Source organism: Chenopodium album, chromosome 19, assembly GCF_948465745.1.
Source record: "Chenopodium album chromosome 19, dcCheAlbu1.1, whole genome shotgun sequence".
NCBI classification, from domain to species: domain Eukaryota; kingdom Viridiplantae; phylum Streptophyta; class Magnoliopsida; order Caryophyllales; family Amaranthaceae; genus Chenopodium; species Chenopodium album.
Genome location: NC_137852.1, coordinates 38,711,916 through 38,737,475, shown reverse-complemented (window position 1 = coordinate 38,737,475; position 25,560 = coordinate 38,711,916). Strand labels below are relative to the sequence as shown.

General features: G+C 32.9%; 2 protein-coding genes across 2 annotated transcripts; both read right to left on the bottom strand.

Moving 5' to 3' along the window:
• Window positions 1-702: 702 nt before the first annotated feature.
• LOC145593640 (ABC transporter B family member 15-like) lies at window positions 703-9,105 on the bottom strand. The gene is made up of 7 exons (XM_081649933.1): window positions 8,669-9,105; window positions 6,554-6,608; window positions 6,061-6,239; window positions 5,240-5,697; window positions 4,123-4,663; window positions 2,955-3,863; window positions 703-2,200 (listed from the first exon to the last, which is right to left on the bottom strand). The coding sequence occupies exons 1-7, from the start codon at window positions 8,912-8,914 to the stop codon at window positions 815-817; spliced, it is 3,774 nt and encodes a 1,257-aa protein (XP_081506059.1). The 5' UTR covers window positions 8,915-9,105; the 3' UTR covers window positions 703-814.
• A 5,003-nt stretch (window positions 9,106-14,108) lies between these two features.
• LOC145595467 (RNA-dependent RNA polymerase 1-like) lies at window positions 14,109-21,362 on the bottom strand. The gene is made up of 5 exons (XM_081651885.1): window positions 21,212-21,362; window positions 18,927-19,475; window positions 16,373-18,237; window positions 15,742-15,892; window positions 14,109-15,119 (listed from the first exon to the last, which is right to left on the bottom strand). The coding sequence occupies exons 2-5, from the start codon at window positions 19,446-19,448 to the stop codon at window positions 14,289-14,291; spliced, it is 3,369 nt and encodes a 1,122-aa protein (XP_081508011.1). The 5' UTR covers window positions 19,449-19,475; window positions 21,212-21,362; the 3' UTR covers window positions 14,109-14,288.
• Between the last annotated feature and the right edge of the window lie 4,198 nt (window positions 21,363-25,560).

Sequence of the window (25,560 nt, the reverse complement as noted above, 5' to 3'; positions counted from 1 at the left end):
TAATTGAAAGTGAAAATTTATAACTCTTCAATTAAATTAAATGAGTCAAGGTATAGATATGATTTAATTGTTAGAGGCTAGTGCAACTGCAAGTGCAACCGTGCACTTGAGGTGATTGGTGGAAGAGGAATACAATAACAAGATAATGGTGGATGGAAAATATTACAATTAAATATAAACATATGAAAAAAGACAAGTGTTGCAATCAACTAGGAATGGAAAAAGTAACAAAGTCTACATATCAATTGTAACTAGCCTTCTGGCCCCGTGCAATGCACGGGTTATTCATATAAAATTGTATTGAAAGATAAGTGAAGAAATATCAGTAATTCATTATAGGGTATAATATGTAATCAGAAACATGATTAAAGAAATTAAAATTATGGAACTTTAATCGAAAAAGAGGCTTAAATAGAAGGTGGTAGAGCTAAAATTAAAGAGAAAATAGGAAAAGGTTGAATTAAAGGGGAGAGATGAAGATGAAGAGATGAAGTGTGTATGAAAGATTAAGTATAAGTTTAATGAAAGAATTAAAAAAAATGGTGCAATAAAAAATTAATAGTGTAAGATGACATGTGGCACTATAGTTAGAGAAGTGTAATATAATGGATGAGGACATGTGTCTTTAGTGGTTTCTTGGTTATAGTTTTTAAATACTAATAAAGTATAGATTTGGCAATTTATTTAGACGGATGATGCTCATCATATAACTGAATATGAAACGATCATTTCATTCAATACAAGTTCTTACCATACAAGACATTCCATAAACTATGTCTCTTTTTTTTTTGGGGTAAACAACAAAAATAAATTTCTAATTTTCATAATTTGAAGGATGTGGTGTTCTTTGAAGATTTACCAAAGAATAGTAAGCTCCTTTAGGTCCCTTGGCCAAAAGAGAGGAATGTTTACCTTTCTCTACAACTTTGCCTTTATCTAACACGGCAATGAAGTCACAATTTTGTATCGTACTCAACCTATGAGCCACTACAACACTCGTCCTACCAACCATTACTCGTTCGAGTGCATCTTGCACGATCTTTTCAGACTGGCTATCGAGTGCACTTGTTGCTTCATCTAGTAATAGTACTGCCGGGTTTCTTAGAATAGCTCGTGCTATAGCTATTCTTTGCTTTTGTCCTCCCGATAATTGAACCCCTCTATCCCCACACCACGTATCATATCCGTCTTTTAGTCCGGACAAGAAATCATGAGCATTGGCTGCCTTTGCTGCCTCGACGATTTCTGATTCATCGACGTTATCACTTGCTCCATAAATGATATTATCACGTATGGTACCGGCAAATAATGTAGGCTCTTGGCTCACTAGAGCTATATGTTTCCTTAAGGACCTAAGATTGTATGTTCGAATATCACGTCCATCAATTTTCACACAACCCTTAAGGGGATCATAGAACCTTTCGATCAATCCAATAATTGTCGACTTACCTGACCCACTATGGCCTACTAGAGCCGTCGATTTCCCTGCCTCAATGTTGATTGAGAACCCCTTGAAGATCACTACATCGGGCCTAGTAGGGTATGAAAAGTCCACATTTAGGACCTCTATGTGACCAATTATTTTCTCAGGTATGTACCCTTCGGTATTGTCCGGATCAATTTGGGTTTTTCGGTCCAGGACAGCAAAAACAGACGCGACAGCATCAGCTCCCTTAGCAAGGTCCGTGGTCATGCTCCCTGCATCAGCAATGACACGGCCCGTGCTAACTAGAATCATAAAAGTTTCAAATAACTCCTTGGCAGTGATGTAACCTTGACTAATTAGCCTACCACCATACCAAAAGTCCAAGGCCCAAGTACAAATATTAAGTCCCTGAGAGGTTCCTAGTCCAATGCCTGCGTACCATGATTGTCGAATACTCTCCTTTCGAGGGCCTTCCTGAGCCTTTTCGAGTAAAGCTAGGATTCGAGCCTGGGATGAGAAAGACGTGACAGTACGGAGATTTGATACAGCTTCTGCAGCCAACTTGCTGCTCTCATTTTGTGCCTTGATTGCCTTCTTAGACATGCTCTTAAGTAAAACCCGTCTCGTGTAGAAACTGACTATGATTAAGGGTTGGATTGCAATCATAACTATAGCTAGCCTCCAAGCAATGATTAAGCCCATTGTAAATGCAATTACAACTGCTGAGATGGTTTGGACTACAAGTGCAATTCGATCTCCAACCAACGACCTCACCTACATATAGTCGAAAAAACACGAGTTTAGGACAAAATTTCCTCTGTTTAGATACAGGAAAACAAACATGATAAATCAGGGAAATACATTGCTAGAATTTCAAAATAACTCTATTTAGTTCATTGCTCAATCATGCATTATTATGAGCAGGTGAATTATGTTTGTTCATCCAAATGCATTGATGCAAGTTGCAATATTTTACCATTCCAAGGCAACACTAGGTGATTTAATATTCACACTTGGTTGTTAACTGCCTAAATTTTGGCAATTTCAAATCAACATTTGTAATTTGTGGTCCTATAATTTTTCATTATTAGACCAATAGAAAAACATACTTGTTTAAGTCAAATTACCAGAATTCATTTTGGTCCCTAGATACATTTACAATCAACTGAATCACAACTACCAACAATTAGCATTAGATGTGACAAAAATTATAAGGGAAGATGTAAATGCTCGTCTTCAAGTCATGATAAGATTGAAAACTAGACAGGGACTTCCGTTTGGAAAAAAGAGTCTATTTACCTAACTAGTTAGTCAACTAACAGGGAGCGAATTGTCTTAAATGTTGTCAAAATAGGGCATATGGTAAAAACATACACTGTACCTAGTGGTAGTTGTTAGATTGTTAGGCAGTTAAACAGAACAACATTTTCTATCAAACTACTACAAGTAAAATAAAGCAGTAAAAACTAAAAGCTTACCAAAGTATACTATCAGATGGAACTATATCAAACCTTAGAGGATAACTTACCACATTGGCATCCTTGGCAAGCCTAGAGCAAATGGTACCAGTACTATTTTCATCTCGATCGAACCACCCAACCTCGAAAGTGAGCATCTTGGACAGCATCCTTTCTCTTACCCTCTTAGTCAAGAACTCCCCCATGTAAGCAAAATTGTAATGCTGAACAATATTCACTATAAATGAGAACACGGCCAGCCCTAGAAAACATGACGCGTAAATTGTAGTCTTCCTCTTAATCTCTTCATTGTCTGGCAAGAAGTACACAGATATTGTGGAACCCATAGCAAATGCATAAAGTGGCTGGACCGCGCCAAAGAGCATGGCACCAACACAACCCAGACTGGCTTGCTTCCACTCGGGTAAGTTCAAGGCCAATAATCTTCTAAATGACGGGACAGGCACCTTCTCTTCACCCACGGGTTCATGGACAACATCATCATGAACTGACCGGAATGAACTAGCTGAGCTTGACCGACTCACCAATGAGCTTCTACGACTACTCGTGTTGTACCTCAATTCCATATTGTTCATAATCGATGAGTTTGATGTTGAAGGGTGAGATAGACCTCTCTCGTCTTTAGACTTTTCCATCTGTTGTAATCGGACTAATGAAGTGTACAACCCATCATCGCGTTGAATCAACACATCATGAGAACCACTCTCCATCACCTGACCATTCTGAATGACAGCAATAGTATCAGCATTGCGAATTGTTGACAGTCGATGAGCAATCACTATTGTAGTCCTTCCTACAGCAGCCTTGTCAAGTGCTTCTTGGACAACTCGTTCAGACTCTGAATCTAACGCGCTTGTTGCTTCATCTAGAAGCAGAACTCGAGGTTTCTTGATTATAGCTCTTGCTATTGCAATCCTCTGCTTTTGTCCTCCTGACATTTGGACTCCCCTTTCTCCAACCTGTAAGACAAGATACAGGAAAAATGAGCGACTTGTTATAGACATTTTTAAACACGACTATATTGTTAGTTTATAATAGATCTGATAGAGTATAAAACATATTCTTGGGCCTCAACCATCAACTTAAGCTTTTGTTTGATACATTAGTACGAAGTATGATACATCAATACATTTATGTTATCATTATCCCAATACCTCTAAAATGACAGAATTTCAAGAAGAGTATATTGTGCTAAAACTTGAGGAATGCAACATATACCTGAGTATCAAAACCAAGAGGCAATTGGCTAATGAAATTGTAAGCATTAGACGCTTTTGCAGCTTCAATAACCTCATCCATAGTAGCATCTTCCTTACCAAAAAGTATGTTCTCCTTAATTGTAGTCGCGAATAATGCAGGTTCTTGGCTGACTAACCCCATTTGTGACCTCAACCACTTAAGTTGGAGCTTATCAATAGACACCCCGTCTAAAAGTATCTCCCCATCAAGTGGGTTATAGAACCTTTGAAGCAAACCTACTACAGTGGACTTCCCTGAACCACTTCCCCCAACTAACGCGACTGTCTTCCCTGCAGGAACTTGCAGTGAAAAGTCGCGGAATATTATTGAATCTGGTCTTGAAGGGTAAAAGAAGTTGACATGCTTAAACTCAACCTCCCCTGAAATATTGTCCAAGGTAAGTCCATCCATGTTTTCAGAATCAATTTCCGGTACCCTCTTAATTACTTCCATTATTTTCTCTCCAGCTGAAGCTGCTTCTGAGAAGTACTTGACATTTGATAAACCAGAACCAAGAGACCTATAAATGTGTTACAAAAATATAATTACAAAGTCAATATATATATGACTTGGGCATAAATTTTCTTGTAAGAGTTATGTAAATTATTAAAATCTTACAATACATAAATTCAATTCTGAGTATCCAACATAGAACTAGTCAAATTTATCTAATTTCTTGTACAAAAATCATGCAAGCTCAACGGTTATAATAAGGTACGACCAATTGTACATAGAAAATTGTTTTTCACTAGCCAATTCCACAAAATTGTTTTTCACTAGCCAATTCCACAAACTATGTACTATTGTTAGTCTTCACAATTTCCATTAGGTATATTCGTCGTATTGTACAAGGAGACACTTTAATTAAAAATAAAAAATTAAATTGCCTTTTCAAGATGCCTCAAAGTCTCACACTACAAAAGCAAAGTTAAGGGAACATCAATGTTGAAAAAATATGTCAACTTTAACATCACTTCAACAACAATAATGAACATAAAACAAAATAACCAACTTTAATTTAGCACATATATTTGGATCAAAAAAGAATATATGAACAACAAAAACTTTAAGGAAGAATAAAGGGAAAGGAGCTTACAGTCCTCCCATAGAGAGGGCAGCACCAACGGCAAAGACGGTACCACCTTTAGCACCATGATACATGACAAGCTTACTACCATACCAAGTACTAAAAGCCCAAACAGCAAAGCTCAGACCATTGCTACCAATCGCGACACCCTTAGCCAAACCTTGCTTAAGCCCTAACTTCACTGACCCTTCCAAAGCAGTTGAGAACTTATCCATTGTTTTGTTCTCTCCTACAAAGGCATACACTGTTCTTAAAGACGATATTGCTTGCTCCACAACACTCCCTGCCTTGTTGTACTCGAGAGTTAGCTTCCTCGCTAGCCCCATCAATATCCTTCCATACAACAATCCCGGTATAATGAGCAGAACTATGAAGGGCAAACCGGCTATTGCTAGCTTCCATAGCAATAGGAATGCTACCAAATAGCTTCCAAAGAAAGTGGACGTGTTCATCACAAAATTCGGTACCTAATTATATATTTTCACAATACAAAACATCAGGAAAAACATATTTTTCATTCCAACAAGCACAATATTATCAAGAAATTTATGGCATGCCTTTCATTTTTCTTTTCTTATAGGTAAGTACATACCATAACTAGAATGACTATCATATGACAATTAGATTTTCTATACTAATAGACAATTTATGTGATTTACAACTATGTACTAAAAGTGTAACGTAACCTTTTAATAATCATTAGATATACATGCGATAGGGCTTAGGGTTGAGCCGCTCATTATTCTATACATGGTATCAAGAGCCAAATTATTTGAATTATACGCCGTGCAAATTATGTACTTGTACGACATTACTAGAAGGAGGCTTACCTTTTCACTGATTACATCTTGAATGGTAAGGCTATCACTAGAAACACTAACAATAACTTCGGAGGTACTTCCAACATGCAAATCAAAGTAGCTCACATCTTGCCTCAACACTGCTTTTAAGTATCTATATCTCATTCTTGCTGCTTGTCTTTCTGCTGTCCTTGTCCAACAATATCCCTCTGCATGCCAATCAATTATAAATTCTGAATTAAGAAATGAAGGTCGCGACTATTATAGTGAATACTTTGTAACTTTGTAGATGTCAAAGGACCAACTCAGCTAAAAGATTAAGCTGATGGTTAGAGCCCATGATTGATATTATATTCTAACAATAGAGATAATTAATTTTGCTTGTCAATTTATCTGATTAACCAATTATTAAAAGTCAACAAATGTGATTATTTAAGAGTAAACTAAGAAAAAAAGAAGTCAATGCATGTCATTATTTCATATTATACTTGTAAAATAAAATGAAATACAAGTGTACACGCACCAAGGAAACAAAGTACCCATGCTCCTGCTCCAATCATCAATAAAACTGTTACATTCTGTCATCAAACAAAAATTAAATCATATGTTTAGACGACTTTTTAGTTAAAAACAAAAATGAAAACAGCAACTTCTTTTTGTCAACTAAAAAGAGGTGATGCTTTATTTTTCTTTTAATATTAAATTGTATAAGTTGTTAAAATATAACCTTCCTAAACAACACATACATATATGATTGTCTCACATTAATAGAAGAACAGAAATTTAAAAACTTAATTAAACAAAGATACTACTCTCTTATGTATTACCACATTATTTTTGGATGAAATCTCCTAACCTTCGAGTATTCTTTTTTAAACTAAGGTTACAGAGGGAGTACATGCATGTATGTGGTGATATGCAATAAATTAATTACTTTAACTATGGAGTATATTACGGAATTAAAAAAAAAGTTGACATAAGATTGAATAAGAATAAAGAATTGATGACAAGGTAAATGTAGGAGATACACGCTCATATAAAGTTAAGGAACAATAAGCACTATCCAAGTTTAAGTACACCTAAAATTAATTCAACTAAGCCTTCAATTTAATAGATTTTAGATGACTAAACATCAAATTAATAAAACACACGTTAAAATCATTTTTTACCATATATGAGTATTATAATTATAAAAAAAAATAAAAAAATAAAAAAAAACCCATAAATATTTTATATAAACTTTTTATGTGCTTAAAGATAGCTAAAATTTTCTTTCAAAAAAAAAAAAAAAAAAAAAAAAGAGATTAAAAAAAAAAGAGATTAAAAAAAAAAAAAAAAAAAAAAAAAAAGATAGCTAGACTTTATATGCCTTAAATTTTTGATAAAATAGGTTATTAGTTAGTACTCCGTATGTTGTGCTACGAAGTAGCATCAACAAATAAAAAGAGGTAGAACACACGTGATATAACAACAATGGGGCAGAGGATTTAGTCTTAGATTTGTACAAGACAATAACAATCATACTTGTGTTAGACATATTCTTTAGAATTACGCTACTTTAAGCGGCAAAATGGTGATATCAACCGAAAATATTTAATGCGACAAAGTATTTTTTTTAAAAAAAAAATTAAATAGAACAATTAACTAGTTATATTTTGACTTTATAAAAAGAAAGACACAATTATACCCAATAAGGAAATAAATCTCCATTTATTTATTCATCCACAAAATTAAAATAAATTTACTATCAATAGAATTTTAAAGTAAAAGTTTACAACTCACTACCATCGGTAGTCATGGACAACCAAAATCAGTCCAATCACCCATTAAATTATTTTGTGATCACTAAACAACCCCAATATAAAATTAAGAAAATAAAATTTTTAATTTTTTTGGGTTGTAGAAAGAGGGTGATTTACTCAACTTTATTATTTAAGATTCACCCTATTTACTATTTATACGGTCAAACTTATCTGTATTTTATAATTAACTACATATCAAAAATATAGATTATATTACCAAATGATGGGATCTAGTTTAGAAAGCCATAAGAACAGGTAATGAGAATCGATTTTAAGATTTTTTGGGACAGAAAGAGAAACAGTAACCACTTAAGCTATCTTTCACTCTCAATGATGGGATCTAGTTAATTAATTTCATTGCATATTTACATGCAAGTTTAATTACAAGTATGTTCAAATAGTGGGTTGACAATAATATATCCAACTAATGTTCCATTTCTATTAAAAAAAAAGTGAATGTTCCATTTTTTTTTTCTCTTTTAATAATCAAAAAGTGTTTTTATTGACAATAGAATACTCAACTATTTCAAATAAAGACCCTCCTAATATTACAACAAGTTTACATGCATAAAATGATATTCCCTCTTTTTTAAAAAGTTCATTATTCTGCTTTAATTTTTTTGTGAAACAATTTTAATTGTCCAAACTTATGAGGAAACAAAGGTAGTAATAAATACGATAATTTTTTTTTTTTTGGTGTTTAGAGAGCCACAAGGGCGGGGGCGAGAATCGATCTTAGGATCTCCTGAAACCGGGAAGGAAGCTCTAACCAGCTGAGCTATCCTTCACTCTCTAATAAATACGATAGTGATAGAACAATAAAGTAAATAACAAACCTGATTAATATGGCTGGTAAAAGAATCAGAGCTATTGAAATTGGAACTTCCTCCAATATTATTCATCAACTTACTAGTGATGAACAATGTCAACGGTATTGTACAACCATCACCAACGGCTCCGATGAACCCAAACAACATCAAAATTAAATCTACACCGTCCGCATGCATGAAGATGCTCCATATTGATCCTTTTTTCTTCTTCGCCGTCGTCTTCGAAATGCTCTTTTCATCCATCTCTAACATATAATCAACACTAATTGATCATAAAAAACCATACAAATTTTCTACTACCAAAAATTTCTTTCTTAGAAAAAAATACTAGCTCTTTCCAAAAAAAAAATGAAAAAGGTGTTTAAAGTTAATTTGTAACGTTTATAGATAGATAGAGTAGAGAAGAGATCGTACTTGTATATATAGAGGTGTGGACCCAAGGATTATGCTGTATAAATGGGGAGATATTATTTTTTTTTTTTTATTGTGGGGGAGCTGTTTTGGGGAATATAGATTCGGCCTCACTTTAATCAGTGTAACTATTTATATTATTCATGTTGTCATCTAATTATAATACTTGTACTATAGTAATGATAAAGAATAGAACTTTTTTTTTTGAGGGGATAAAGAATAGAACTTGTATATAAATAAAGAATAATGAAATTTGATGTTAGTATTCAATTAATCTTAATTGTTTGACTAGATTATCAATAAATAAATCAACTTTTTATTTAATTTTCAGCTTACAAATCAAATAAATAACAGGATATATGTCCCTGTTTGGTAATTAATTAGCTGGTAACTGCTGGCTGCTGCAATGTTATCGGCATCGTACTTTAGATTGAAAAGGGGTGAATAGATTGCTTGGATCGGTAAAATCGAATCGTAAGATCTACATAAACTCATGAAAGGGGTGATAAAAGACAATAGTAAGATTTATTACATGTGATTTGGGGTGAAATTGATGCTAAAATCAATAATTTTGAAATAATTAACCATCTAACAATACAACCCAAAAATTAATTTAAAATATTAAATAATCTAAAAATCTAAGTAGGATTAGATAGGATCAAGTAGGATAGTACGATCCTACATGATCCTATCTGATCCTACAACGATCCTACCATATATAACTTGGGCTGATATTCCTCACCATTTAGTTGTTTTGCAGTATCAGGTAGGATCGATGGGACTGTATGATCCTAGCGATCCTATACGATCCTACTACAATCCCACCTTAATTGCAATTTTGTTAACGGCTGAATCCTTTGGTAAAAACTGAATCCTACGATCCCGGATGTGATTCTAATAACAATCATTAGCTGCTTTGAGTAACGGTTATATATAAACTAGTTTGACTAACAGATATATATATAAATGAATAGCTAGTTGTAAATATATGGTTTTGTAATAGTGTTTAGTAAATAGTTGGTAAATTGTTACTTGTTTTGTATATGAAACAACTAAAAAAAAATAAATGTTCAATAAGCTAATTTTAAAAAGCTCATGTTTGAGCATCTTCAAAAAGAGGTATTTGAGTACTAATAACCTAGCTCTTTCACTAATTAAGCCGCTTTTTAGTTTTTACCAAATACTAAAATTAGCATTTTAATAATGATAATGGTGAAACCTCTAATAAGTTCAATAAACTAAAAGGATTCCAAAAAACTCTTTATCAAATGAGGCCTATATATTCAAATTGAGACAAACTTAAATAAACGAATTGAAAACTACTTGTGCGAAATGATTTTGGCACACCCCTAATTGATTTTGGCACACCCCTATGTGAGAGCACATTTTTCTATGCTCTTCTCACATAGGGGTGTGCCAAAATCAATTAAAGATGTGCCAAAATCAATTTCCGATGAGAAAGTAAAAGAAAGAGTTTTATTCCCCCTTTAAAAGGAATAAAGCAAGCAAGAATATCAATTAAGAACACAACTAAACGGAAAAATGGAAATAATAAAAAATAAATAAATAAATAAATTTGGAAAAATGGGAGAGAGCATCATTATAAACTCATAATCTATTACAGAACAGGTATTCCAATAATGTACTGAGTATTGTAGTATTTTTTTTATTTTTTTTATTTTTTTTTTATTTTTTTGGTTCTTAAATGTTTTACTAGTACTCACTTTTTTTTTTCCTTAATGATATACACTTTTTTTTTTAACCTTTATTCTAATATTCTCTATAATGAGTTAATTAAGTTATCTTAACATAAACAAGTTAAGGCTTTGTTTGTTTTGGTGGAAACATTTTTTTTCCTTCATTTTCCTTCTTGTGTTTAAAATGAGTAAAATAAATTTCTCATAAGTAAAAAGTTACTTTTTATAGAAAGATAACCATTTCCCTTTCATAAGTAAAAAGTTACTTTTTTTAATTGTCACAATTCTAGCTACTTTTTCTTCTCTATTTTTCACTTTCCTTATAAGTTCATTTTCCTTTTTCTCCATACATTTATGTTTTCCATTAATAATAACTTTTTTAAAAAATTGATTTTCCATGAAAAATGTATTCCATCAAAAGAAGCAGAGACTCAAAGAAAAACTATAATGATAAGAATAGAGCTTGTAAATATGTGAATGGTAGCAAATTAAAGGGAATGGTCATTATCATTCATTTAATTGATTTAATAATTTTGATTAATTGCTCATTTTGAGACATGCATACCCTCCATTCTTTTCCTTATTCACTTTAACTTTTACATTATTCAATTATTTATACTTATAACCTTATAACCATCTCGATAAATACTACTTCCTCCGTTTATTAATATTATAACAATGGACTTTTGCACTATTTATCACTCTTGTTTAACCATATAATATAATTTATACGTTAAGCAAAATATAGTCATGTAGGATCTTATTGGATTCGTCTCATAAAATACTTTCACAATATCAACTTTTTATAATTTTTACTCTTACACAATTATAGATATTTAGCAGATAAACTGTGCTTTGGGATGCGTAATTTACTAATTTCATCCTTGTTGCAATATTAATAGAACGGAGGAAGTATCATAATAATATGGTTAATTGTTTGTAATTGACTTGCCTTTAGTGTTAATTAAAAAGGGTTGTGACAAAAGTATGTTATTGTACTCTTGTGAAGATTGAGTGGTGTGGTAAAAATAATGGACTAAAGGAGGGAGTTCCAATTAATCTCCTGATAAACATATGTAAGAGGTAAAATCACTAGATATTAATTTGGAGTTAATAAAAGGTAAATTTAGTAGTTTTACCCTAATTTTTGCAATTTTTTTATCATTTTTATCCCAAACTATTATACTTTGGCCATAAGTTTATCAAGGAGATAAATTTGGATTTTAGGTTGTAAAAATTTGAGAATTATCCAACTATTATTCATAAAATTGTATCACATGCTTAATATAAATAGTGAGACAATACAATGTGAGAACTAATTTTTGATAAAAAATGTTATACTTCCTCCGTTTTTTTATAATTGCAATACTTTCCTAAAATGGAAATGTCACAATAGTTGCAACACACCATAAAAGGAAGGTTTTAATGGTGAAAATTATACTATTACCTTTAATTAAAGCACATGACCCACTTGATTATACTCCTAACAACCTTTTAACCCCATTTTATGTGTATTATGACATGTGAGGTCCACTTTTCTTAAATACCGTGATAAAGTGTGTGTTGCAACTACAAAAATATGGAGGAAGTAGTAAATAAAGTAAAAAAAAAAGTCGATAAAACAAAAATTAATATTTTATGCAAAAAGAAAACGTTTCGAGTATATCTATGAATGGGACATGTGAGCTTGTGAAGGGAGGCTTACATATAGCATGACGGTTGACCAAAGTAGCCCTTCAACCTAGTTATCGTCATTAGTGACGTTTTATGTGTTTTGCAAACTAAGCTACAATAAAGTTTATTAATGTACACCAATAAATTAATTAAAGAACAAAAATTTAGCCAGATGGACAATTGAAAGAACATTTGGCATAATTAGTAATTTAATGAATTAGTTAATTATTGTTTTAATTAATATGTTTAAGTTAATGAGGGAGTGGGCCCTCTTGTTCCATAGCCATAAATTTCAGAATTAAGATGCAGACTTATTTGAGACCGGTGTTTCTCCTAATTCATACATACTTGATACGGAGTACGTAAAGTCAATGGAGTTTATATTTATAAAATGTAAGTTTATTATTTCAATAATAATAAGTTACACTTACCATGTTCCATATAGATAATACTCCGTATGTCGTTTGCAATAAGCAAGATTGCAAGAATAGATGTCAATTGTTATTTGTCAACTCATAATTTTAATTAGACATGGCAATAAAGTCATTCAGGTTGGGTAAGGATCAAGTAAATAATTTCAAGTCTATTATACATTCAAGTCAGGTTAGCTTGAGTAAGTTTGTGTCAATTAATATTCGGGTCGAGTTGGACTTTAAGTCGAAACTTCCTGTCAAATTTAGGGTCAAGACTTCAAGTTCAGACATTTCGGGTCAATTTGAGTTTTTTTCAAGACTTTGGATCAAATTCAAATCGGGTCATTTCAGGTCAAGTTAACCTTTAAACAGTGGTAAGCAGTTTGATATCGCTTAAGGGAGGTATCAAGTTCGAACCTCTCCGAATGCAGAAAATTCTTGTTGATAACTCACCCACATAAACCAGGTATGCGACCAAGGTCGAATCTGGATGTAATTGGAGCTAAGTTTCGGGGAACAAATGGGGCATACTAAAAACAAGACAAGTTTCTTCCTCATGCATATCAGCATATCCCAGTATGGCAATACCCATGAAAAACATGTTTATCACTATTTTTCCTTCTTAAAGTGCAACAATTAGGCATAATTCACAACACATACTTCTTCAAAAATCTATAATACCCAAATAAAATTGCGTTTACATTTATCCATTTGAATTATGTACTTATTGTATGAGAAAGGAGGGGGATGAACCAAATTGCATATAAATGCTATTATTACTTTAATTTATTGCATGTCTATTCTATGATGATCATATGCTTGCTGACTAATAATGAAAGAAATTTTGTTCATCCGTAATTTGAGAGAAGCAACTCCCACTCGCCAAACAACATAGCATGGGGAACCAAATGGAGGATATTGCCACTCACCTTTCAGTCCTTTCAATCCTACCACTAACTAGTTTCTGTCATATCATTTCCCCTCAGTGGCCAAGTAGCCGAATGGTTCGGGTTATTTACGAGATCAAATTTTCAACCTTAACCCAACTCATTTGATTTAATTGGTGATTGGATTAACTCGTACTTAAATGGGTTAATATCTCAGTCCGAATCCACTTTTCTAATGACAAGTTATTGGGCCGAGTCAACTTTCACCAACCCTATATTCAGAGGTGCCAAGAAAAGTGAACTTACTCACTATTGATTTGAAAGAAACTGACAAGTATAGATATTTACAAATCTAATGGAAAATTTAGTGGTGAAACGCTTTATAAAGTCTTATTTACATAATCTCGTGGACAAGCAAGGAAAACCAAGATATTTAATAGAAGGTTTCTTGATTCTAAATGACAATGCACGATAAAAGATATCGAGTAAATTTACAAATGGATGATAGATGAGGTTCAGTAACATACCGATATAAGTACAATCTTTAACCATTAAGATTGAATCCATTCCTCATTTGATATTCCAGGCTTTCCAACAGTGAAGCATGAGACCGTCTGTTCCTCTTCTTAATGGTGATCAATTTGTCATAAACACACCATGGAAAGCTAAGGAGATGATCCCGATTCATCCCTTCATTATACTTGCCAAAAAAACTTGGATGGTACGTAACATGATACCAAGCTGATGCTTTTGCATACAGGTCGTCACCTTCTGAGTCATATTCGCTTTTATTAAACCATGCCCGAGCTTCCTTCCTCAAGGATCTGACAGCCATAGTTACAGCTTCTGCATCGTTCCTTCTATCAAAAGACTTAGACATTCTCAAAATATTCCCACTCAAAATCTCTGCTTCAGTGGTGATCCCATAGTAATCCATTAGATTACCAAGCTTATAATCATATTGGCTCTTGTAAAACTCAGCATCATCTAGATGATCCTCAAAGCCATCATATTCCATGCCGGGATCATAGGAACGCGCAGCAATTTCTCTGGTAAATAATCTAATGGATTTTGAACTAGGGGATCTTTCCTTGACCTCCCTAAACAGTTTGCCAATAATGTTGTGTGATTCATAAGTTGGCTTATCAGGCTTTTCCATGAAATCAGGGTATTCTTTTACTTTGAGGGAAGGTGGTGTAACTGCAGGGATGCCAGTTTTGGGGAAGTCAACAGCAATCGAAAAAAGTTGAGCGAGCTGTATGCATGGGCTACTCATTGCCTTTGCATGCTCCTTATCTGCGAAGGCTGTGTGTGCATTAGCAATCCTGCCTAAGCTGTCGTTGATTATATAGTTGGTGAAATAATCAATCACTTCCTGCACATCAATAGCATATACCACTATGATGTAAGTCAAGCACAGAGGAATACAGTTATTCAGCTACTCAGACAAACATCTATCATGAGCACAGAATTACAGATAAGCTTTAAGAGAAATGTATATAGGAAATTAATAAAAACTCTGAAACCTCCATAATTCAACAGCAGAAGGAAAAAAAATTTATTACTGGTTGATCAGCAGAATTACAGATATCAATACCATCAACAAGGTCAAGAAAAAACAATGGTGTTAACTTTTTACTGATATTTACTCGTAGTTGAAACATCCTAGTATATCTTTCTGCATTATTTCATTTTCACCCTAAAGTATTCCAGTCACAAGGTGCAACGTTTAATGTATCAGGTAGCCATTCTATCAGGACATGCATCAGAACACTGGTATTTATGTGGTTTGCAATAAGTATATATACAAATATACAATCATCAATAACTAAACCTTAAAATTAGATGTATTTCCCATCATCTGAGAAACTAGCATATAACATATAGGGCTTGATCAGACAGATTGTAGTGCAAATGCTTACGAACAGAAAATTAGAAGTCTTAAAAGCCTAACACAAATATATAAAGTAGAAAGTATCAGAGGCAAAGAAAACAACCTCCATGGTAACATCATGATCCAGTATTGTGCTTTCAGCTGCGGTATAATCCATAGGTTCTTCTTGGCGAGGTGGTATCAGCTCGGCATCCCAACAAACAAAGTATAAATCACCATCCAAATCACTTCCAGAGCATTCATTTGGATGAGGCCTGAAATTTACATTTAATGTGCAAGGAAAGCATATCTGAGAGACTGAGAATAAATTTCAAACTCATATGCCAAGCCATGTGCCATTTATTCTTTGCAAAAACTTATATGTGTTGATCAAATTAATCTTTACTTTGATTGCTTTTAATGAACTTTAAACTACTAATCATGCTTGGAATTGCGAAGAAAATATGAATGAGGATAGAAAATGAATAAATTAATAGACTCTGAATAAATATAGCTGCTTAGTTACATGAGATCATGCTCTTGAGCAAGAAAAAAGGAAGCTTTATTCATAGATAAGGAAATCATGACAGCTAATAACTAATCACACTTTTGAGCAGCAGTAAGATCCCCAGCATTGTGTCACACTAACAGCATATGCTTCAATTCAAATTCAATTAAAGACAACCACAAATCTTCTAAAACAGATGTCTTGACAATAAAGTTTAAGATAGTAGAGAATCAAGTAATGCATATACCTATTTCCTTTCTGTGGAAACACAACACAGTCAACCATGTGACGCAAAGCAGGCACATCTACTGCCATCAGAACACGGACATCACCAGGATGTAAACAAGGGTTCTTCGCAACAACTACTTTTCCCTTCACAACATAGTTATTGGGTTCAGATTCATAGTCAGTGCAAGTGAGGAGTTCATTACCAACATTCCTAAATTTTGAGCCTGAAACCTGCAAAAACACCTGACCATATTCCAAGGCTTTAGTTTCATCTAGACATCCCATCATTGTTCTACCACGTGGCACAAATATCCTTGATTTGGTCAGCAATTCCTGCAACTTTGCAGCCCGAAAAGTTTGCAACATCATTGAAAGGAATGGTTCACCATCAGGCTTGTAGCCACATTTAAGCATTTCATTGAGAATGCTTGTAACCTCCCCAGGACACATGAGCTCCAACGCTTCTTGTGCCTTTAGTGGATCTTTTAGGATTGCATCTAGGTTATTTACTGCTTCTTTTTGCTTTTTCTCAAATACACGATCTTGCACTCCAAGAGTGGACAAGAGAGTAATTATCTGACGATTCATATAGCACGGTTGATATTTACTATGTCCTAGTACATCAAGTTTATCATTATCTGATTTATACTTGAGCATGCTTCTTCGCAATGATAACTTCTTAGATGACAGGGGATCAATAGCGACAACACCCTTAAATCCACCATATCTAATCTGGAAGGCCGATGGGGTGGAGCTGTAACCACATTTTTTTGCCACTTTGCAAGCAAAATCAGCTGATATCTTCCCAATTCCATCTGAAAAGATGTATGTATTTCTCCCAGCACTAACTTTCACATCAGGTATCATCTCAACTTCCTCAATAGGAACAGTTAGAGTCTCCGTGGATGAGCCGAAAGATTGACCAAGCCTGGCAGCATACTTTGCAACATTTCTTATTTCTCTAAAGTCACCCATCCAATTTCTGATGTCTGTGGCAGACAATCCTGGCCTAGAAGCAAACATCCATGCAGAGTTTTCCCTCAATTGGCTTGATGAAAAGGCCAAGAACTCGAACTTCTTATCACCGATATGTATTCCATTGCTGAGAACAGAACGAATCCTTCCATCGATCTCAGTCCGCTTTCCGGCACGTGGAGATAAATCTGTTGAGTATAACTTTTCTAGATTCTCATCAACAAAAGAAATGCGAAGGAAGTTATCAATGTCATCAGGATAATTTCGCAATACCCGATTGGAAACATTCACCTCTGGGCCAAAAAAGTACACTCTAGATGGAGTTATTTGTACTCTGCGTACATAAACCAATCCTGCATCCAATGAAAGGGTTGGCTTCCCAGGACTTCTCTTAGATGTAAGGTATTTTGTGTACTGCTGTCTTAGCCACCCAACTGGGTTGTAGCAGCACTCCTTCAGAAAATACAGATTTTCAAGTGCATACTCAATAAAAACAATATCAAATCTCCTCGGATCAACCATCTGATAGAAACTCCGGTCAAGGTTTGGGCCAGGAAGACATCCAGATTGAACCAAATTATTTACCTTAAACAAGATATTAAATGGTAAATCAACCCCTCTTGGAAGAATTACAATTGGAACAAGTCCCATGTTGTGGGAGAAGGTACTGCCATTTTCTATAGTAAATTGGCCATCATCCTCCTTAAAATATGCAAAGTTGGCTCTAAAGTCTGGTAGTTGGCAGTTATATGGAAGCTCCAAACATAAAAAAGATGACTGACCAATACAACTTAAGGAGGTGAAATCTGTCGTCCTGTCCCATTGATCCTCTTGTCCATCCTTATAATAGTCAAAGGCCAGTCCTAAAGAGCATGCATCCTTCTCATATATCCTAGGCATCCCAAGCAGCTGAAAAATTCAAAGTACAGATCTAAGACTATCATAAATTTCATCAATTCATTATAACCAACATGCTACAAGTAATCAAGGGGGAAAAAAAAGATACAATAAAAAATATATATGTATGTCATATTCTCCGTTAAGTTAGCAATTAAATTAGCCAACAGATTCTTGATTTATGGTTGCTTGCCTGCATGTGCTGACCACAAGAGTATACAGTCAACTGTTTGCTTAAAGCCTCAAATGGTATTGTGAGGTGTTGGGAAATGGGTCAAGCTTAGCACCTAAATGAACAAAGTTTTGAGGACAAAGAGAGCTGCCAATTGCCTCTGTCCAGAAACAGAGAGCTATATGCAGCTCATTTTTGCCAAGAAACTAGGAAAAAGAAAATCCAATGCCAACAAAATTGCCCTTCAAAATAATTTACTTCGTATTGTATTACCACAGATGTAAGGTGCGCCTACGGATACAGCTAATATCTTATGAGGCAATGAATTTAACAATATAGAAGGGTCAAGAATTGTCAACGGGGTCCCTCAAAGGGAGGCTGGGAGGGCATGCTTCCAATGCACCTTGAAGCCTCATAGGCGCTAACTGTTAACCAATTTTGCCAAGAACATATCATAATTATGTCATAAGATCACTTTTTTCCAGATTTATGAAAATTTGTTAAAATATAACCAGGATAGAAACCAAACCTGAATTAGAAGATATTTCAAATGATAACCACGTGGACGTCTTAGCTCAATCTGCCAAATACTCTCATAAGAAAGTTCAAGTTTATATTCCCTAAAGTTATATTCTAAGGAGAAGTATAACTTCCTCAATCCTGAGCCAAATGATAAAGAAACATCCTGAACACTCCAAAATGCTCTGAAGTTGTCATTTGAAGTCTGACATCCAACATGAAGCATTATGTTGTCCATTTTATGCTGATAAATTCTTGGCTTGGGCACAATATCATATTCCAACTCTCGTACCTTCAAGTAATTGGAATAATACCAAAGTTTCTTTGGAGGCTGAGAGAGACTGAGGATAAGACTTGCCAACCTGACAGAGGTGAATTGCACAACAGCATAACATCTCGACCCACCACTTTTAAACTGCCTTAATTTCAGAGCATAAACAGTTTCTTTACCAGTTATATCCTCCAGATATGCGGTGACATTTTCAACAGTCACAGTAGAAGGAAAACCCGACAGCTGAAGTGTCTTACCCATGAAGTTGAGCTATATTAATCAATATTACTGCAATATGCCAAGTCAGGTATAAAATTATACTCAACACCAATTTTCACACACGCAACAACAAAGAAATGGAATACAAGCTTTTCCAAAACAACAGCGATCTCAGTGTATCATATATCTGACTATACATCTACATTTGGAGTCAAAGATATTGACTCAATAGAAATAAATGCAAGTGGTTTGCATTAGCATAGAGCAGTTAGCCAGATAAACTAAAAAGATTTCCAGCAAAGCAGCAAATTGGATTCCAATAACAAGATAATTGAGGAGAAAAGAGACTTTTTTGCTGCTAAGAGTTAAAAAGGCAGTTATATGTCTAGCATTATCTCACTCTTAGGAGCATAATGATTGAGAAACATAAATCTAAAAGTGAACATGACACTTAAGCTAGAATAGATCTTCCATTATGATGATCAATGTTTTCCATCACTGAACAAGTTAGTTACATTAGCCATATACGAAGTACAATTTTAAGTTTTTTTACTGAATTACTGAAAATATTCTTTGGTTGATCAAAGAAAAAAAGCAGAATGTTTTATCCTCATATACATGAGGTTTAAGTGTATCTGACTTCCAAGTATACCAGTATGAAGGTACCTGAAACACTTCCAATCACTGCTTTAATAGGTAAACCATTTACTGGACATCTTTTGATGAAAGAAAAACTCTGCCCCATTTGAGTTATTTGCTTAAATAAGCAATAGAATTAAGAAAAAGGCCTTTTCTTAACAGAAAGGAAGACATTTTCTTTGTAGGAAAGAAGGCAATTTCACCAGGCAGACCTTAACACAATTTCAAACAAATGAATCCCTGTTCAGAAACATTTGAATTACATAGTTCATCTAAGTGAAATTAATGATCAGCTATCTCAAAATTTATATTATTTACTGCTCATTTCAACTTATTCCGATAATAATCACCAAACAATATAAAAGATAGAGATGATCACATTGATATATGATGATTTTTAGTGACATATTGCTATTCAAACATTGATACAACCTCAACATATAATATATCTTGATTGTAAACAGGAAATTGAGGCATGTAAGGGTTAACCCTTATCCTTAACTGTTAATTTTCCCCTATAATCCATTTTTTCCTCTAATATTCTCTGATTAAATCAGATATCTAATTAATCAAAAAGAAAAATTAGGAGACCCTCCTTAGTCCTCACAACTTCACAAGGGAAACACATAATGCATCTACCAGTCTTGCAAATCTTGTTATATTTTTCCAGATTCTAAGTTATTTATCCGGGTAATTCCGGATTTCAAGTAACTAATGGTACTCCTTCCGTCTCATAATAATTACTACGATGTACATTTTGACTAGGCACACTTATACCTCACAACCCTCAAAAGCAAAAAATTACAAAGCATAATTGCAACAAAACCAACTTAAGATCATAGGTTTAGAATATGCTATATACTTTTTAAAGGTAAAATAAATATACAACGATCATGAATTACAGAATTTCAACCTTACTAAATCAAGTTAAGTCATCTTATATTCCTTACCCAAAACTAAGAGAAATTAAAGTGTTGTCAGTCAACATCAATAACAATCAAAACCCATAAACATATTTCATTAATATTGCTGTAAATAGTAAAAAAAAAAAAACAAAAAAAACAAAAAAAAAAAATTCAAAATTTTAAACCCCAATTATCATGCATTAAACCCCATTAAAACGACAAAACCCAGAAATAAAAAGATGAAAAAGAAAGAATTATTACCTTAATTAAGAATCAGAATAACTGCAACGATCATTTGGAAGAGAGTGAAAGTCAGAATTGTGGGAGTGAAGTGGGGAGAAGAGAGTGAGGAGAATTATGATCTTTGGTCTCCAATATAGTCGTCACTCGTCAACGTCAAGGTCAATTTTAAAAAAAAAAAAAAAAAAAAAAAAAAAAAAAAAAAAATTTGCAAAGATTGAAGAATTATTCTTTTCTTCTTTTGCTTTAGTGATGTGTAAAAATGAAGCTAAATTATTTGATTTGAACATTGTTTTCCTCGTCTTTTCGTTTCATTGGCGGTGTTATTTGGTTGTTTGGTACTGATGTTTTTAAACCTTGGTGACTTTGGGTTTTAATAATAGTCAACATTAGTTTAGGGCTTGTTTGGCATCGTTTTTTATTTCAGTTTTCTATTTATTTTTAAAAACTAAAAACCAAAAATAAGAAACAAAAAAAAAGGTGTTTTCACTTTTCTGTTGTCAGTTTTCAACATGATCTTGATTTCAAAAAAATTAAATAATTTTTTATTCATTATATGACATATATCATACCATTTTAAAAAAGAAAAAACCAAAAAACAGAAAACCACAATGATACTAAACGAACGCTAATTAATTGATTAATTTTATTTAGTAGAAGCTCTTTGAGTTTTTGGGACTTCAAAGTATTGATTAAGCATAATGCATGTATCACAAGACACTAAATTACATGTGGCAAAGCATAAGATTCACAAATTGTACTTAATTAATTATTTCAAATCACAACCCTATTAAAAAATGGCAATCTTTGACAGAACATGATTGAAACCGAACCAATCTAAACACAAAAATATTGAAAGAAAATGCAAAGTCAACATGACACGAAACTAATCTAAACAAGACCCGTCTAACTAAATCATTCAAATTATTCAATTATTTTATATAGTTTTGTTCAGATTTTTTATGACCACCACAAATGAACACGAGGCAAAACACGAACCCAACAAGCCGACACGACTAAACTTTTTGATAGCTTTAGTTTATCATTTTACACTATATGTACTAATAATAATAAGACTTCAGTTGATATACATTTTTTTAAGGGTTAGCATACAAAAATGAACAAGTTTTAGTCCAATTAAGCAATCAAATTATATCATAAAAATAAATAAATAAATAAATAAATAAAAAAAAACATTTTAGCTTTTATTAAACTATAAATTCACATCATATCAAATTAAAGAAAAAATAGTTCCCGGACAAAAGGAAAAAAAATAAGGTGAACTAAACATAGACACATCACTAACTTTTATATGTGCTGGTCACTACTTTTGTCGTTTACGGCCGGGGCTCACATTTTTTGTTTTTCCTCCCAATGTAATTCACTCCACCTTTCTAACTATTTCCTCTGTTACTTATTCCATTTTTTATACTCAATTTTTTTTTCTTCCCTTTTTTATTAGTATTTTAATAGCTCAATCGCCTTTTTATTTTTCTGCCTAAATTGAGTCCCTAATTATGAGAATTAAGAAAAGCCCTGAAATGCAAAACCCCTAATTCAATTGAAACCCCATGTACTAAAACCACCTCTCCCCCTAGCTAAGAATTCTAATCCATTCTATTAATGAAGTATGAAACCTATACCAACAATAAAACCAAAGAGTAATATGAATTTTAGAATCCAAAACTTTCTAGTATGATATTTCATACCAGGCCAATCCATTTCAATTTGATGAACCAAACACCACTTAAAGCCCTAAAATATACAATCCCTAATTCTAATGAAACCCTACACCCTAAATTGAATCCCTAATTATGATAATTTAAGAAAATGATAAACTCTATTCTTTTACATTGCAGATGAATTACACACATTAAATTACTTAGATAGACAATGTTTTTGCTTTTATGAGATAGTTGTTTACAAAACAAAATCGACTATTTCATAAAACAGGCATTTTATTGAGTAGTTCTGGAAAAAAAATTCTATGAATTATACATAATTTTACACCCTTTGTTTTTCCTATTTTGAAATTTTCACGAGATTCTAGAAAAAATTGAGATATTACTCCCTTCATTTTTTTAAATGCTACACTTAGAGTTTGCACATTTACCGAGGCACAACTTTGATCATTACTCCTTCTGTCCCTTATTTACATTCCTGGCCTCCTTCCTTTTTGGGTATTTCAAAATTGAATTCCCTACTTTCCTTTTTTAGCAAGTAAATTTTTGCCAAATATCCCAAATTATCCCTATTTTTTTGTTTTGTAATTAATGTTTTCTCTATTTTAACTTCTCACTCTTATTAATGCCTTTAAAAAAATTCAGAATCCATGTGCATCACTTTAGATGAATATGATTGGTCATTTTATTTTTCACCAAAAAATGTTATTTGTCCTTTTTCTTTTCAAAGGATTGATGACATGTGCTTCATTAAATATTATTCAATCTTTGTTTTATTCAAAGACATCAATTAATGTTTTGTAATTCTCATTGTACTTTGTTTTATTGTTAGAAAATTTGTAAATTGCAGTCATTTAAAACTTGTATTTTGCAAATTGCAACCCAAAAGTTGTTATAAATTGTAAATTACAGCCTAATTCAATTTTTAATCGGTTTGCGTGTCGAAAAATATTCGGTTAAGGATTTAGAGGCTGTTTTAGCCCTTAAGAACTTAGATTGAGCTCGAAATTGGCAAAAATTAACGTAAGTGCCTCGTTTTTACTAGAAAAAAAAATAATTACCCACAAATCGATACATTTTTATTACGCAAAACGAGACATTTACGCTATTTTTTGCCCATTCCGAGCTAAATTCTGAAACTTAAGGGCAAAAATAATGGCCCCTAAAACCTTAAACAGACACTTTTTGACACGCATACCGATAAAAAATTGAATTAGGCTACAATTTACAATTTATAACAACTTTTAGGCTGCAATTTGCAATTTATTTTTTAAATGGCTGCAATTCAAAATACAAGTTTTGAATGGCTGCAATTTGCAAATTTTTCTTTTATTGTTCTTTGTTTTATTCCAAGTTCCTTAATTCTCGTGTAACTTTAGAAATAAGAATGTAAAAAAGGGACTAAGGGAGTAATATTTAAGGGTTTTTCTAAGCTATACCCTTAAGGTTGTTGAGTTTATAAGGTGGTGTGCCTATGGTTTTTCAAAATTACAAGTTGTGCCCTCCAACTTAAGTTATTTAATCAACTGTACCCTCTGATGTTAACTTGATATTAATAATTGTAAGAAAATAGGAAGTAGTAATAAGCGGATGAGAAAAAAAATAAAATTAAAAAAAAAAAAGGACACTGAGAGCTTGACATATCAAAGTTGCTTTTGGAAAAAGAATAAGTAGATGAGAAAATGTAGAAAAAATTCTTAATGTTAATTCTCTTATCTAATTCTAACTCAATTTGGGTGTGAAATTTCCCTCCAAAGTGGGGTAATTAACAGTTAAGACAATTGCTAGCGTTGGCTTGACGTTAAAGGGTACGATTAAATAAACACCTTAAGTTAGAGGGTACATCTTGTAATTCTGAAAAAGCATGGATACCCCTTAAAAACTCAACAACCATAAATGGAGGCATAACTTAGAATTACCCTATTTTTAATCAGATATTAGTGAAACTAAAAAAAAATTATTTATAAAATAGACGTTATATGATTATAATAAATTATATATTACATAATACTCCTATTTAAAAAAAAAATAAAATAAAATAAAATAAAATAAAATAAAAATTAAGTTAAAGATAACATATAAATAGTGCAAAATCTCAAAATGGTAGTCACATTTGCCATTTTTAGTGACTCAAAATGTTAGTCACATTTGCTTTATTGAAGTACCATTAATATTATTTTATTTTTACCAAAATTCTCTAACATTTGCAAAAATATTTGTGCAAATTTAACTTTCTCATGTAAATTTACTTTTCCATGTACTTTAATTTCTTTAATTACTTTCTCTCTCTACTTTTTTACACACTCAATGTAAATTTACTTTTTCAATGTACTTTCTTTAATTATCCTTAATTCCCGTGATTTTTCTTCAAAAGTGACTATCAATCGGGGACGGAGGGAGTATTATATAAAAAACAAAGGGAATACATAATTTGCAATAATTTATATAGTTTACCGTACATTACTTCATCCGTTCCTTTTTATCCTTTACACTTTCGAGATACAACTTTTATTAAAATACTTAGGCCCCGTTCTTTTAAACTGCTCTGCTCTGCTTCAATTTGCTCTGCTCTGCTGAAATCTGCACTGCTCTGCTTCAATCTGCTCTGCTCCGCCCAGAAGCTCAAAAGAACAGGGTCTTAGGGCCTATTCAGATTTACTTAATTTCAGTTCAGTTCAGCTCCAATCA